Here is a 15,436-nt window from a genome sequence, read left to right on the forward strand (position 1 = left end):
AGCTCAGGTCATGATCTCAAGATTCACAGGTTCAAGCCTCATGTCGAGCCCCACCGTGTCTGGCTCAGCACTGACAGCATGGAGCCTGCTTGGAATTCTCTGCCTTTCTCTCTCCCTGTCCTTCCCTGCTTGTGCATATTCTCTCTCTCAAAAATAAATAAACAATAAACAAACAAACAAACTTTTAAAAATAAAGGCTACAGAGTAATATTTTAGGCTTTGTGGTATGGTCTCTATCACAATTACTCAGCTCTCCTATTGTAGAATGAAAGCAGCCCCAGACCACATGTAAACAGAGTATGTGGCTGTGTTCCAGTAAAACTGAATTTAGAAAATCAGGCTGTGGGCCGAATTTGGCCAGCAATAAACTCTTTGTCCGCAAGAACCTTCTTAGGAATCTAATTCTTATACTTTCATACTCTAGAACAGAATAACCCTCAGGGTCTGTCTGTTGCTGTAAAGCAGTGTTTCTCTGGCCTTGGCTGTACATTAGGATCACCTGGGATGATCCAACATCTTCTATTGCTGGGTTGCAACCCAGAGTAAAGAATCCCTGGGGTAGAGTGTGGGTATCTGTATTTTTTTGAGCTCCACAGATGATCTAATGTGTGGCCAAGTTTGAGAACCTCTTTGGAGGAAGGTTCTGGCAGCAACTTTAATCCTTCAGCCACCTTAAGTTCTCTCTGTCACTCATCCAACAATCTAACCATTGCAAGTTATCTACTGCCAAAGAACAACTTTCTCTTTGTAAGAAAAGGAAAGAAGACACTTATTACAGTTTATTGAATGCCTACTTTGTGGCAAGTCCTAAAATGAGTACCTTATATGTTATGAATTAGGTATTATAATCTCCATTGATATGTGAAGAAACCAAAACTCAGAGAGGTTATATAGCTTGCCCAAATGCCACAGCAAATGCAGAGTCAGAATCTAAACCCAGATCTGACTCCAGAGCCCAGGAGCTATTTGGCTATTCCCACAATGTCCCCTCCTCTGAGAATACAAAGTCCTCCAAGGCTATTAAATTAATATAGGGATGCCACCCAGTATAAGACCCACTCATTAAAATATTCATTGTGGTATATTTAGAATGTGCTTTCAGATTACAGAACTATTGTCACATCCTTATAATTTCAAATAATGTACCAATTCACAGCCTTTCCTCATATAAAGAGAACTTTAGAAAAATTTTTTTTCTTTAAAAAGATAACCTCTGAAATGTATTGAAGATTGTTTTAAGTCAGTATATTAGGTACTACTTGTAAATAGATTTACTTCCATTATCATTTTTGTGGATTTAATATTTTAAAAACATCAATTCCATTAAAAAAGAAAGCCAGTATGAATTACAATAAATGCTAAATTAAAAATGCATTTAATAACATAAATCTTCCAAAGAAGATATACAGATGGCCAACAGACACAAGAAAAGATGTTCAATGTCACTAATCATCAGGGAAATGCAAATCAAAACTGCAATGAGGTATCACCACACACCTATCAGAATGGCTAAAATAAAAAACACAAGAAACAAGTGTTGGTGAGGATGTGGAGAAAAAGGACCCCTCATTCACTGTTGGTAGAAATGCAAGCTGGTGCAGACACTGTGAAAAACAATATAGATATTCCTCAAAAAATTAAAAATAGGGGAACTTAGGTGGCTTAGTCGGTTGACCGCCCAACTTTTGATTTCAGCTGAGGTTGTGATCTCATGATTGTGGGATCAAGCCCTGCATCAGGCTCCACACTGAGCATACAACCTGCTTAAAATTCCCTCTCTCTCCCTCTGCCCCTCTCTCCCACTGTCTCTAATAATAACAACAACAACAACAACAACAACAACAACAACAGAATTACTCCATGACCCATTAATTCCACTAGTGGGTATATACCCAAAGAAAACGAAAACACTAAGTCAAAAAGATATACACATCCTTATGTTTACTGCAGCATTATTAACAACAGCCAAGATATGGAATTAACCCAAGTATCTATGATAAATGAATGGATAAAGAACATGTAGTGTATATATATACACAATGGAATATTATTCGGTCATAGAATGAAATATTGCCACTTGCAACAATATGGACGGATCTAGAGGGTAAAATGCTAAGTGAGATAAGTCAGAGAAAGACATACCATATGATTTCACTCATAAATGGAATTTAAGAAACAAAACAAATGGAGAAAGAAAGAGACAAAAAAAACCAGTCTCTCAAATAAAGAGAATTGGTGATTACCAAAGGGGAGGCTGGTAGGGGGATGGGTGAAACAGGTAAAGGGGATTAAGAGTAGACTTACTGTGATGAACATTGATTAATGTAATAGAATTATTGACTCATCATATTGTATGCCTGAAACTGATGTAACACCATGTTAATTACATTTGGATTTTAAGAATTAAAATAAAAACAAGAAATCTTTATCACTTTTATACTGGATTTGTGATAATTCACTCTGAAATACTTCATTATTAGTAATGAGATATGAGAACAATTAATGTGAATCAATACCTAAAGGCTAGTAATATACAAAATGTATTCTTATCTGTAGCCATACCTTAGACTTGTTTTCATTTGGCAAAATTAGTGGTGCTTGATATTTGTGATTGGTTAATAGTGGTAAATAGTGAATTGTCCGACTACAGAGAACACACAGCCTGTACATGTACAATTCAACAGTCTCTGAAAGGGGCTGTCTGTTCCTTTGAGTATCCCTGCTATCTCAGTCGACCACACGGTCCACCAAAACCAGCATAGATTCTCTGCATATCCTTACCAGTGAGCCTTTCATACCAATTGTTGCTTACTGGATTTTTAAGCAACAGACATGTGGTAAACCATGCCTACCTGCTAAAAATGTCTGTATGCTTTCACTGTGAGGTCTCACCAATTTCTAGGATGCCAGGGTGCTAGGAGAGGTGCCTGACTCTTCAGCTCAAACTATGGAAATTACCACAGTCAGTCACCAGCACAGACCAATTTAAATGCTACAACGTCTAAGTCTTAATTCCATCCAATTATCTTTAATATACTACCAAGAAGAGTTTCTAATGGCTCACTTTCATGAATAAGGGAGCATTTAAGATTAACACAGCAGTTGCTTATATTCAAATAAAATTCTTAAAATTGATCCTATTTATACACTGATTTGCTTGGCAAACTCTCCCTCCAGCCCCACAAAGGTGGGCTTCAGCCCAGTTGAGCGATTTGCCCACCAAATGCCTCTATTTACTGAGCAACCACAATGTGCAAATCGCCGTCCTGAAACAGTCTGAGATTCTTAATGATGATTTATTTTGTTAGGCCACTGAAGTCTTCAAAACTGCTTAGTCCCTCTTCTGTTTTTGTTTCTGTCTACAAAATCAATTACATTCAGAGATGAAGTCACCACCCAGCATTTCGGGGTAATAAAAAGTATAAAAGTAGTCAGTCTCTCAGTACTGAAGATTATTAACTAGCTTTAAATACCAGAGAAAAACCAAAGCTCCAGGGAAAAGCAAAAACGTCTAAGGTCAGCGGCTACTGTGGATTTACATTTCACAGCTTCGAAAAGAAGTTTTGAAGTTCAGGAGGTCAGAGAGTTGCATTTTAGCTCTGCCAATCAGTATGAGATACTACCAGCCCTTTCATCACACTTCACAAATCTGGAAAATCTTTCACCACCAGCAGACCCAGGAGACATCATCAGATAAAATATCAGCACATCAGACGGTTTATAATCTCAAGATGTTGGATAGTGTTCCAAATGTACTTTTTTTTTTTTTCCTTTCTTCTTTCAACCAACAAGAATACTCACAGTAGACAGCCTCTGGGCATACACTTCAGCATCAAAATGTGAGACATTTTATCCCTCAGTGTCCACAGATGTGCCCCTGACTCTGAAGCCTTAAGTTACTACAGCCTTGAAAATCCTAAACTGGGACATGGGTGATGAATGAAATTCCAGGGAAATGCTTTCTTCATCCATCTGGCAGCTGATGACACATTTAGTACTCTTTATTGCCTATCTGTCCCAAAGAAAATGCTGTGATTTAAGCACAGAAAATATTCCCACAGGGAAAGTTATCAGCTAGATCGAAGGGACTGTGAGGAGCTTGGGCAGAGGAAACAGGAGATCATGGGCTGAGGACAAGAGGAAGATGAGGATTAAGAAGAAAACATCAGTGGTGGTGGGATTCTAGAATTTGAAGGGGAGATAAAAGAATGGGCAGGGAGTGATCAGTAGGAACAAAAGACTGGGAGAAGAGAAAAGCAGCAACATTGATACTGAGAGAGACGTTTGTGGCCCTCAAAAAGGAGAATGGACAGAACCTATTGAGGGAACAGGGGAAGCCTAAGAAAGAAATTTTGGGTGGCTGATAAAGAGATGAAAGCAGAGAGAATAGGTGTGGCCTCCAAAATGGTTCCCCTGAGCCTCACCTCCTGATTTTCATGCCCTAATACAGACCCTTCCCATGCAGAACTGAGCTGACACGTGACTACTAAGCTCTTATGGAAATGATGGTGTCTGACTTCCAAGACTAGGTTAAAGACAGGAGGGCTTCTGCATGGCATTCTCTTTTAGATCATATGCTTTGAAGAAACCCAGCTGCCATGTTCTGAGGATACTCAAGCCAACTTATGGAGAGGTCCACATGGCGAGGAACTGAGGCATCCTGCCAACAGCCAGCACCAACCTGCCACCACATGAGTGAGTCACCTTGGAAGGAGGTCCTCCATTCCCAGCAGGGTCTTCAGGTAACTAGCTCTGGTGCACACCTTGACTACAAGCTCATCAAAGATCTTAAGCCAGAGCCACCTAGTTAAACTGTTCCTGGATTCCTGACCCACAAGAACTATACAAGATGATAATTTATTTTAATTTTTTTAATGTTTATTTATTTTTGAGAGAGAGAAAGAGAGAGAGACACAGAATGTGAGTGGGGGGAAGGACAGAGAGAGAGGGAGACACAGAATCCGAAGCAAGCTCTAGGCTCTGAGCTGTCAGCACAGAGCCCAACATGGGGCTCGAACCCACAAACTGCGAGATCATGACCTGAGCCGAAGTTGGACACTTACTTAACCAGTTGTGCCATCCAGGCACCCAGAGACAATAATTTTTTATGGCTATTTTAAGCTGCTAAGTTTTGAGATAGCTTGTTACTAAGTTGCCTCACAGAGTACTAATGGAGTCAGACTATATAAAGAGGACAGGAAAACAGAGATGAAGGATAGAGTCAGGAAGGCAATTCATAAGAGAGAAAAGCAGAGGAGGTAATACAATCTGAAGTCTGACTTCTCACTTCTTCTTCCCTTCTTACATATTACTGCTTGTTAAATTTTTTCTTTGTAGGTAAAACTTCCTTCATATGAACACTGAACCTGGAAATCCCAAGGCTTACAATAAGAAAGAACAGCAAAGCTATTCTAAGCGTTTTCCCTATATTTAATTAATGCCAACCCTGTGCTCTAGGTCCTATTAGTCCTTTTCTCACAGATAAGGGTGATATGACTTACTGGAGATCATACAGCTAGTGAGTGGCCAAGCCAAGATCAAACCCAGAAACTCTAGTTTCAGAGCTCATGCTTTAACCTCTATACTATCTTATGTCCTTCTCCAAATGGAGGCATCTAAGCACAAATGAGCTCTGGGCTTCATTCTTTGATACTGTCCTTCTATGTAACTACATACTATGGGTTGCCGCATCTGCCTTAATCCTCTGGCCTGAGTGGGCAAGAGATTTGTCTTGCTTCCCTTTAGCTTAACTGGTTCAAACTGAAACACTCACAGAAAATTTTAATTATTAAGGAGGACTAAAGAAGAACAAAAGCCTAGTACAACCTGGCATGAATTGGCCTTACTAAAAAGGCCTTTGGGCTTCCCCAAGTGTCTGACTGTAGTAGGTAGCCTGGGGTCAAGATGAAGCCTGATGTGTCATGAAGGCAGCTTGGTTCTGGCCTGCAGAACTACCTCCTTCCCATGTGACCACCACCACCAGTGGTCTTGTCCTAGGAAAGCCAGTTTCCCTAAATCTATACAAAAGGAAAACCAAGTTCTATTACCTACAGACTAGGTTTTGGGGAAATGGTCTAATAGAGACCTCCTAAGTAGCCCTAGCAACTCATTTTATGACTTTTTGGTCTAACCACGTTGTTTCTAGTCATCTGTTTAATACACTGGCCTTGCTTTCTCACTGCGTCTTTTTAAAAAAAAAAATTTTTTTTTTAACATTATTTTATTTTTGAGACAGGGAGAGACAGAGCATGAATAGGGGAGGGGCAGAGAGAGAGGGAGACACAGAATCTGAAACAGGCTCCAGGCTCTGAGCTGTCAGCACAGAGCCCGACGCGGGGCTCGAACTCACGGACCGCGAGATTATGACCTGAGCCGAAGTCGGACGCTTAACCGACTGAGCCACCCAGGCGCCCCTCTCACTGCGTCTTTAGAGGCTAGTAATGGTGATAAGCATGGGCTCTGTTTTCAAACCGCATTTACACTACTATCCTCGCAATGTGGCTTCCATGACAGGACCACCATGTAACATTATCTCATATCCAGGTACCCATGTGTTTGCTGGGCCTGGACTACACTATCTTGTTCCAGCCTATGTCAATCTTGACAATACTCAGCTCGATTTCTGGCTTAAAGAAAACCAATAACCCTAACCTCTTGTGAACTTTGTCATTTTACTAAAGCTTCATGGGGTCAGGTAGAAGTGCTAGGTACTTCTCTATCTTTCTACCTCCCTTCATCTACCTCTCCCCCACCCCAGGACTGCCTCTCCCTTTTCCCCAACCACCCCCACCCCCATTCCTTTTCTGATATCTCAACCCATTTTTATTCAGAGCATTTATGCATATCTAAACCCAGATACTCAGTAAGAAAGTCATCCCCAGCACTAACCCCTCCTAAAAGACCTGTGCATAGCTTTTCCATAATAATCATACCAACTTCCTCCTGAGATGCCTGGGCTGCAGTCATTCAGGAGGATCCTCCAGTAATGGAGGGAAAGTCAGAGGTTAGAGACAGAGACCCTGAAAGGATCAGAGATCCCAAGGGGCCATTGAGACCCTGAGCATGTTACTTCACATCTCTGAATCTCAGTTTCCCCATCTATAAAATGAAGATGAAACTACAGATCTGAGATTATTTTGTTTTCACATTGTAAGTTTCAGGGAACTAGCAATACCAAAAAAGGATAATCGAAGTACAACTAGTTCTCAGTTACCCTAACATCTTTCAGTTTTAGGCTTAAAAGGACTTCAATTGCTTGGTTGCCACCCTATTTCTTACACTTCCATCCTGAAAAAAAAAATTCACAATTTGGAGAAAGCTTTGCTTCCTCTCTTGGCTTTGGTCCAGCCCTTCAAAGAGCATGATCTTTTATAAATGCACATGAATGGAGCAGAAATGTCTTCCTCAAAGAGTATTACAAGGAAACTGAATAGTTTTTTGTGGAGAGGTGGGTTGCTTCTGTATTTCTCTCCTCTTTTTCAATGAGCAAACAAAAAACAGCCAGGGACACTCTGTGGTCAGAGATTAAACATCACAATATGACTCTATTTTCATTTCCGGTTCATCCAAAGTCCCCACCAAAACACTAAAATGATTCTCAGAAACTGCATAAAGATGGGGAGGTTCTAAGAGAATATCAAATTCTGCTTATCTAGACTTGACTCTGCTTAATTCCCAACTTAGCAAAACCCAGATAAAAAAAAAAAAAAAAAATTCTGGCAAAAGCTTCGTCCTGGCAGATAGAGAGACAGGAGTGACAGCTCCCGCACATGCTGTCCTGGTGTGGTTTGCTTGTTTTTGTCAATTCTGATTCTCTGGAAAAAGATTATCTATCCCCAAAGCCATTAAAGCCTCTAACCAGGATAAATAGTTCCTGCCTATGAAAAACAGTCCTCCATTGTCAGACAATCCCTCTTAATTGATCTTAATAAGCCTTTGTAAATGAAGAGGAAGAAAAAAGCAGAGCACTAACACATGGTAATTATCTGTAATTCTCCATTTGTAATGTCACTGAATAGAGAAAATAATGCAAACGTGGACAGATGCTGACTAGCGCTTACAGACATTAAAATCAGTGTATTTCGTACAGTAAGTAACATGACTAAGCTGCAGTATTTCAAAGGCAGGTCTTCATGCCTATGACAATATCCAGTACCACAGATCGCTGGGGACAGTCATGACGGAAGGTTTCCACAAGGAATGACCCAGGCGGCAGTTTGGCATTGTGGCCTAAAAGCTGGTCAGTGTGGCAGACACTCCTTTAGCTGCTAACGTTTAATGTAAAATTTGGTAATTCTGTATCAGCTTTAAAGTGAGAAGAGAAAGACTCCCCAGCTTCCTAGGTGGGTTTCTTGCCAACTTAAAAGAACTATAATCCTAGCATTTTAGAGGGCATTTAAAATGAAATGTCCTTATTTAACAGATAGAAAGAAAACACAGGGGAGGTCTCAAAGCTGTGAGTGAAGCCCACAGGCCTCAAGTGTAGTGCGAAACAAAGTTGGTTTGGGAGGGATGGGGGTGGGATCATGAAAATGTTACATAAAAGCCAGATCTGAACAGTGGAAGGAAGGCCAGGACAGAGTCCAAAGTCCTTGACCTGAAGGCAAGGATGGTGATAAACAGGTCACACATCAAAAGCCTGGGACACAACATCCTGACCTTGTGACTTCCAAGACCTTGGGGCTGACCGTTCAAGAGCCACAGGTACCAAGCATGGGCTCTCTTCTTCTGCTTCTGCTCCAGGGTAACCTCTAGACTCATTAAATGGATCTGCATTGCGGGTACTGCCCCCCTCCACAAGAAAGACTGCTATGACCATCCAGATACAAACCTTATAGGGTCAAAAACTCCCCCTCTCAACTTGTAGGAGGAATCCCCAAATGATTGGAAGCAGCCTCCACTAGAGATCACCCCACTGTACACACCAGCTCTTCCCTGCCCAGAAAGACCCAATAATATCCAATCCCTAAGCAACCTAGGGGCTGGTTCCACCTCACAGAACATGCCTGTGCTCTCCCACTTGAGTGTGCTTCCACCTTAATAAACTGCTTTGTGCCTGCTGCTTTCCTTCTGGCTGTGTTCACTGGAGTGCAGGTCCCCAGGTAAATCTCACGGGCAATCCAAGGACGGGGACCTCCTTTCACACGAGGCAGAGGCTCCCAGCAATAACAGAAAGACCACTACTCTTTATCTTACAGATAATCTCATTTTCCATCTGGGCAGTAACCAATATTTCTCTTATTTTCTTTACCTCTTTAGGTACCAATAAGTAATCCTGAGGAGGGAGCTCTGTGCTAGGTGCTGGGGTTGCTATACCATTTCTGATACATTCAGAGAGATGAGAGCAACTTTAATGTCTCAGCAGAAAAACAACTATGTTTTTAAAATTCCACAAACCTCCACTTCAGAAGTACGAGTGATCTTGTGTGACTTTGTGTGCAAGTGCGTAGGGTGGGTGTGTACTCTGAGCATAAGTGGCACCAATGAAAAGGAACAACCTTAGGCTCACAGCTGAAGATGAGCCAAAAAGAAAGACGGGAGCAAAGGTTACCAACAGATAACAGAAAAAGGGAAATGAATGAAACTCCAGGGAAGCAGAGAATCAGGTACCTGCCAGAGGCTCTGCCCAGAGCCATGGTCTGGGGGAGGACATGACAGCCTTCACATGACTCACTGGAAGCTTGTGTGGGCTCTGCCCTAAGGCTAACAGTTACCAGCACTAGGAGCCACCTGCTTTTATTTTAACACATGACAAAATATGTGGAATTAGAAAAGAGGTGAAAGAACTTTGATTATTTTTACTTTAATTCTCTTGAAAGTTACTCAAATTAAAAACAGTGCACCTCCTATCTATTTGGGGGACAATAAATGGGGGGGGAGTTGAAAATACTTAGCTGATTAGTGATTTTTAATTTATACCACTTTCTCAATTATTAAGAATTCCACTGAAATCATATTATAAGCTGACCTCAGCCAGTTTAGCACCTCAGAAAATGCCTGGTTCTTCTGATAAAGAGAAGGAGCTTCCACCACTTGGAGGCAGGTGACAGCTATGTACTCGCTGATCCCAAACTTACTGCTAGCCTTGGTCCAATTTCTGCCAACGCACATAGGCAAGCAGGCACAAAAACAGACAAGCTGTCCTTTTCCAGAAGGAATTTCTCTTTTTGATCTCTGTGACTTACACAAGAATCATGCAGGGTCACTTTGGGTGTTCACACATTCTCAGGGAAGGACAGACAAACCTTAGTTAGCATCAGGTGGAGAATGAGCCCTTCGAGAAGTAGGGGGCCCATGATCCTCATTGCCCTGAAGGCTCAGCAGGTTCTCACCCAGGGGTGGTGGGTGCTTACAATTCATTTTACTAATGAGAAAGATGTTTTCAACATCCTTAAAAGTAAAGAAATCCACTCAGACAATATTTGAAGTGTTTAGGCAAAACCATCTTTGGAGAATGTATTCCTAATGAAGATCTTCCCAATGTCACCAAAGCACCAAGAGAATTAAGTTCACATACGCATACATACAAGGCACTAGGTATACTTTAGTATTCTTAGAGTGCATTACCATGCAGATAATTTGATTGTTTCTACAAAAGGAAACTTTCAATCTTCAACCCAAGTTATTTACTGCTATTTTACCAGGCAAATTTTCTCTTATAAATTTAAATGATTGAAAACCACTAAGGGAAATCAATGTTGTTGAAATTTTGCAAATACGGTTTCATTTATCATTCTTCTCCCTCTCTATTAGACAAAATGTCTATTAACCCAACTGCTGATCATGTTAAGTTACCATTTATATTTTTAGGACCTCACAGTCAAAACCCAAGATTTGTTTCTAACTTCTCATCAAAATGAACGTATCTTTTTATGTTACTACATATGTATATAAGTACCATGCTAGTATTTCGTTCTATTTTAGACTTTTGCAAAGTCAAATTAGGTTAGCTAGCAATATTAAATTCATGATTCAAAATGAGATTGTTAGAAGAATTACAGTGTTCTCCAAGGCTTACCCATTGCAAACCATGTTGATAATAATGGGAAAACTACCATTTATTATACTTTACCACAATATATTCAACCCTAACCACAACCTTATTAGTCCCTCTCTAGTGATGGAAATACTTGAGCTCAGAAGAGTTAAGTGAGATGACCCAGATTACAAGATGAAAAACAAAGGATTCAAAACCTGATCTTCTGGGCTCCAAATCCTAAACTCTTTCCTTTTTGATTTGTTATTACACCCGAGCCCTTGAACACATTAAACTACCAAACTATGCATCTCAAAACAACAAAACCACACAAACATGCCATATATCCTATTTCATACCTTTAATCCTCTGAAACTTCCTGGGCTAGTTGGGGAAGAGCTGGAGGATTTCGTTGATTTAGGAGTAGACAGCTGGCTGCTGGGAGTTCCATTAACTGACCATAAGACAACAGAGGAGACAGAGGTGATTAAAACCCAAAACAACCCAACTGTGTGCAAAAACACTAAGCACATGCACAACATAGCTCCAGTGAAGCTTTGATTCATTTAAAGCTCCAAGCAGATGGCAAATCAGCAAAAAGCAAAAGTAATGTGTCTTATTGCATTACAAAGTATCAGACAAATAAGGAGTGAAACTAAAATTGTTTTCAGTAATAGTTCTCCAAAAGTGACATAAACAAATATATAAAACATTATGGAATTAGAGATGTGAATGAGAACTTGTCCATACACCCTACCCACTAGCAAGGGTAGAGAAATGAAATGGACGGTATATTTGTAATGCTTTACTATGAAGGTTGCTCTCTAACTTCCAATATCCACTCTCTTGGTATATACCAACCTGAATAACCAAGAAGTTCTTACAGCTCTCCAAACCAATTCCATCATAATAATCCAAACACATTTTCTAAGTATATTATTAATAGAAAGGGAAAGTTACTGGTCATTTTTAACATCTGCTTATTTGTTTGAAGGCCATAAAAGGCACTCTTCATTTTTTCTAAACTAGTCATTTCTAAATTCCTTCTATTTTCTTGTCTTCACAGTTTAATTTCTCCCATTATTTAGTAAATCTTGATGATTTTTTATAGAACCCCCTCCAAACTTCCATACACTTCTTATTGTTGAAATTGCTGAAAGCTCAATTTAGAGCACACCTAGGAAAAGTATGACCACTGCTATTTTCTTTTCTTTTTAAAATGTTTATTTATTTATTTTTGAGAGTGAGAGAGCATGAGCAGGGGAGGGGCAGAGGGAGAGAGAGAGAATTTAGACAGGCTCCACTCTGCCCAGAGCCTGACACAGGGTTCAATTCCACCACCCTGGGATCATGACCTGAGCCAAAATCAAGAGTCAGACTCTTAACCTACTGAGTCACCCAGGCGCCCCTAACCACTGCTGTTTAGAGGAGAAGATAAATTTACGGATTTTATACTACAGAATGCTGGTCAAACATTTCAGCATGGCTCATGCTTATTCCTAATTGTATCAACTGGATCCATTTCTGCTGTAATTTCACAAAGTTGGTAGTAAATGTCTAGGACTGGTGTAATTATTTTTCTAAGAAATGTGTGTAACTTCTTTTATCATTAACCTTCAAAGCTTTGCCTAAAGATAAAAACTACCATTTATCTCTATGGAAAGAAAAACAAAGTCCATCTTTTTCTTTTCTTCTTCTTCATTTTTTAAATATGAGGAAGCAAACAACTATTTTAAATGAAGCTAATGAGTATAAAAAGCAAAATGTAGAGACAAAAGTCCTAAATAGGTGACTCAAAAAAGTGAGCACCCATCCTCGAGTAGGGGCAAAAGTCCTGGATCAACAAGTGTTTGTAATGGGATGTGTTAACTGTAAACCAGGACATCTAGGCCTATGAAGTCATGCTTGTTTGCTGCATTGCTCATTTTTACTTTTACAATTTTTTTTTAACATTTATTCATTTTTGAGAGTGAGAGAGACAGAGCATGAGTGGGGGAGGGGCAGCAAGAGAGGCAGACATAGAATCCGAAGCAGGCTCCAGGCTCCGAGCTGTCAGCACAGGGCTCGATGTGGGGCTTGAACTCACGGACTGTGAGATCATGACCTGAGCTGAAGTCGGATGCTTAACCAACTGAGCCACCCAGGAGCCCCTGCATCGCTCATTTTTAAAAATTGGGTATGGATGAAAAAATTTTCTAGTCACTTTTAACTGACCAAACTTTAATTTTTCTAATTCAAAACCCCTCATGCATAAATAACTATCAGTTATCTATAATTTCTTAATACATGTGCACCTTTAGAGTGCAAGTACAACACGAGGAACTGTGCAGTTAGAAACTTTTAAGAATATTCAGCAGTCCTAGTTATTTCTCAAGTTAAATTTCAATGTTGTTTGTTTTAAAAATTGTCTTTAAATAAAGGGAATAGGTGGCAGGAATTCACATAAAGTAGAGATTATTATGGGCAATGAATGAGTCAACTTGCTGTGAGCTGAGACTGAATTTTATTCCTTTTTTTCTTCATTCCATACAGCAACCTGTCAGGTCACCAATCCCTACTCAATGAGTGCTATTAGCTTCACAGATATTCAGACACCACACTGGTAACAAAGGCTACCTTGGAACAGTGACAGAAAAGGGACTAAAAGAGAAAAATCAATTCCTGCAAATGTAATCTTGACAGCAAACAATCTCCCTAAAAACACACCACCTCCTGCCTAGACATAGTTTCTTAATAAAACTCACTGCCAGGGTTTTACTGGTGTTAGTAACTACATGTCTATAATCTGTGCTCCCCCCGAATTCCCAGCCAAATAATCTCATTCTAAAGACATACTAAGTCATATGTGGGTCTCTAAGTTTCCCAGAGCATTTGAAAGGTCCTAAAAAGTGTTCCCTAATGAGAAGTCCTTAACTTCATTTATTTGCACATTTCTCCAGAGTCTTAGGGACAGTAAGTGGGACCCAAGACAGTCCCATGTTGTAGCCACGCCCCTCACACTGCTGCCACCAACTGGTAGGCAGGCAGCAAGCCGACAGCACCTTGGTCCTCTTCCTACTCCTTCACTACCCCAGACTCTCTTTCCCAACATAAGGCTATTTATCATGTGCCCTTCCCCTCAACTGTAAGGTAAGAAACAAACTTGAAGCTTTTTTGTTTGTTTGTTTTGAATACTTTCTATCTTGGTAGGCTCTGAAAGATTTACAAGCAAGAAAACTAAAGTGAGAATTTTTAGGACTCAAATTATGGTAATATTTACTGAATTATGTTATCTGGATGAATTTCTCTGTTTATTACACACTATTTAACTATTCTGATAGAGTTTTCTTGAAGAATCCAGTCAACCAGAAGACTTCACTTCTGTCCCAACACAGAAAAAGTACAATATTAGGTCTATAAAGTTACTCTAGCTCTGTTTGAAACTCCAATTAGTCCCATGGAATTTTCTAAATGTTAACAAGTATAACACAGCTAAAGAGGTCTATAAAAGTGAGTTGTACTTATGGGTACTTGGCTTTTAATAACATAAAGCTGTCAGGTTTCTGTAACTGCAGTATGTGCTGACCATAGTTTTGGTTTTTTTTTTAGTATTTATTTTTGAGAGAGAGAGAGAGTGAGCGAGTGAGCACGAGCAGGGGAGGGACAGAGAGAGAGGGAGGGACAGAATCGGAAGCAGGCTCCAGGCTCTGAGCTGTCAGCACAGAGCCTGACGCAGGGCTTGAACCCACAAATTTTGAGATCATGACCTGAGCCAAAGTTGAACACTTAAATGACTGAGCCACCCAGGTGCCCTGTGCTGAACATACTTTTAAGTTTAATCTCTCATAAAGAAGCTGTTTGCCCTCTAAAACCTAATTTAAACATCTTACAACTTTTACTTATGAGTTTAAGATCTACTCTACTATCCCAAATGCACATATGGACTTAAACATTGAGGGTACTGCCATGTTAAGATTTTTTGAGTCAACTTGTAAGCATTCCAAATCCAAGTTAAAAAGATTTGAATAAATCTTTCTTTATACAAATATGATTATGAAACATGTTTTTAGTTTAGTATGTACTGGATTCATTATAATACCTGATTCCTGAATCACTCTCCTCACTTCTATTTATTTTACTGTTATGATAAACCTCTGTAAACCTATGGCTAAAACAAAAGCTAAGAACCTGACAAAAATCTACATTTGAGTCTATGGTAAGCTCAGGTAATTGAATTTATGCAAATTTCATGTTATATTAGCTTTCTTTGTGTCTGAGATACTTTACAGAAAGCATAATATGATTTGAAATAAGGTCCACGGTAGAGAAATGCTTTCAGTTAAAAATATTGATATTGTCAATACTTTTAGAAGAGCCTTGGGCCTATTAGCTGTAGGGTGGGGAGGAAGGTAAGACTAGAAGGGGAAGGAGAACAGAAGAATTTAATTGCTTCTATGGCCATTTTCATATTACTTTTTCAAT

General features: G+C 39.8%; 1 protein-coding gene across 9 annotated transcripts in view; it reads right to left on the bottom strand.

Moving 5' to 3' along the window:
• Positions 1-15,436, bottom strand: part of DCLK2 (doublecortin like kinase 2) — a 153,976-nt gene that overhangs the window by 41,665 nt on the left and 96,875 nt on the right. For all 9 annotated transcript variants that reach the window (XR_002077816.2, XR_002077815.2, XM_053901197.1 and 6 more), the window contains one exon: positions 11,335-11,429. Coding sequence is in view for 7 of the 9 variants with exons in the window: in XM_053901197.1 (XP_053757172.1) it covers positions 11,335-11,429 (95 nt within the window). In the remaining 2 variants the exon portion in view is untranslated. The remainder of the gene's footprint in view (positions 1-11,334; positions 11,430-15,436) is intronic.

Source organism: Panthera pardus, unplaced genomic scaffold, assembly GCF_024362965.1.
Source record: "Panthera pardus isolate Hobbes unplaced genomic scaffold, ASM2436296v1 HiC_scaffold_13, whole genome shotgun sequence".
Classification (NCBI taxonomy): domain Eukaryota; kingdom Metazoa; phylum Chordata; class Mammalia; order Carnivora; family Felidae; genus Panthera; species Panthera pardus.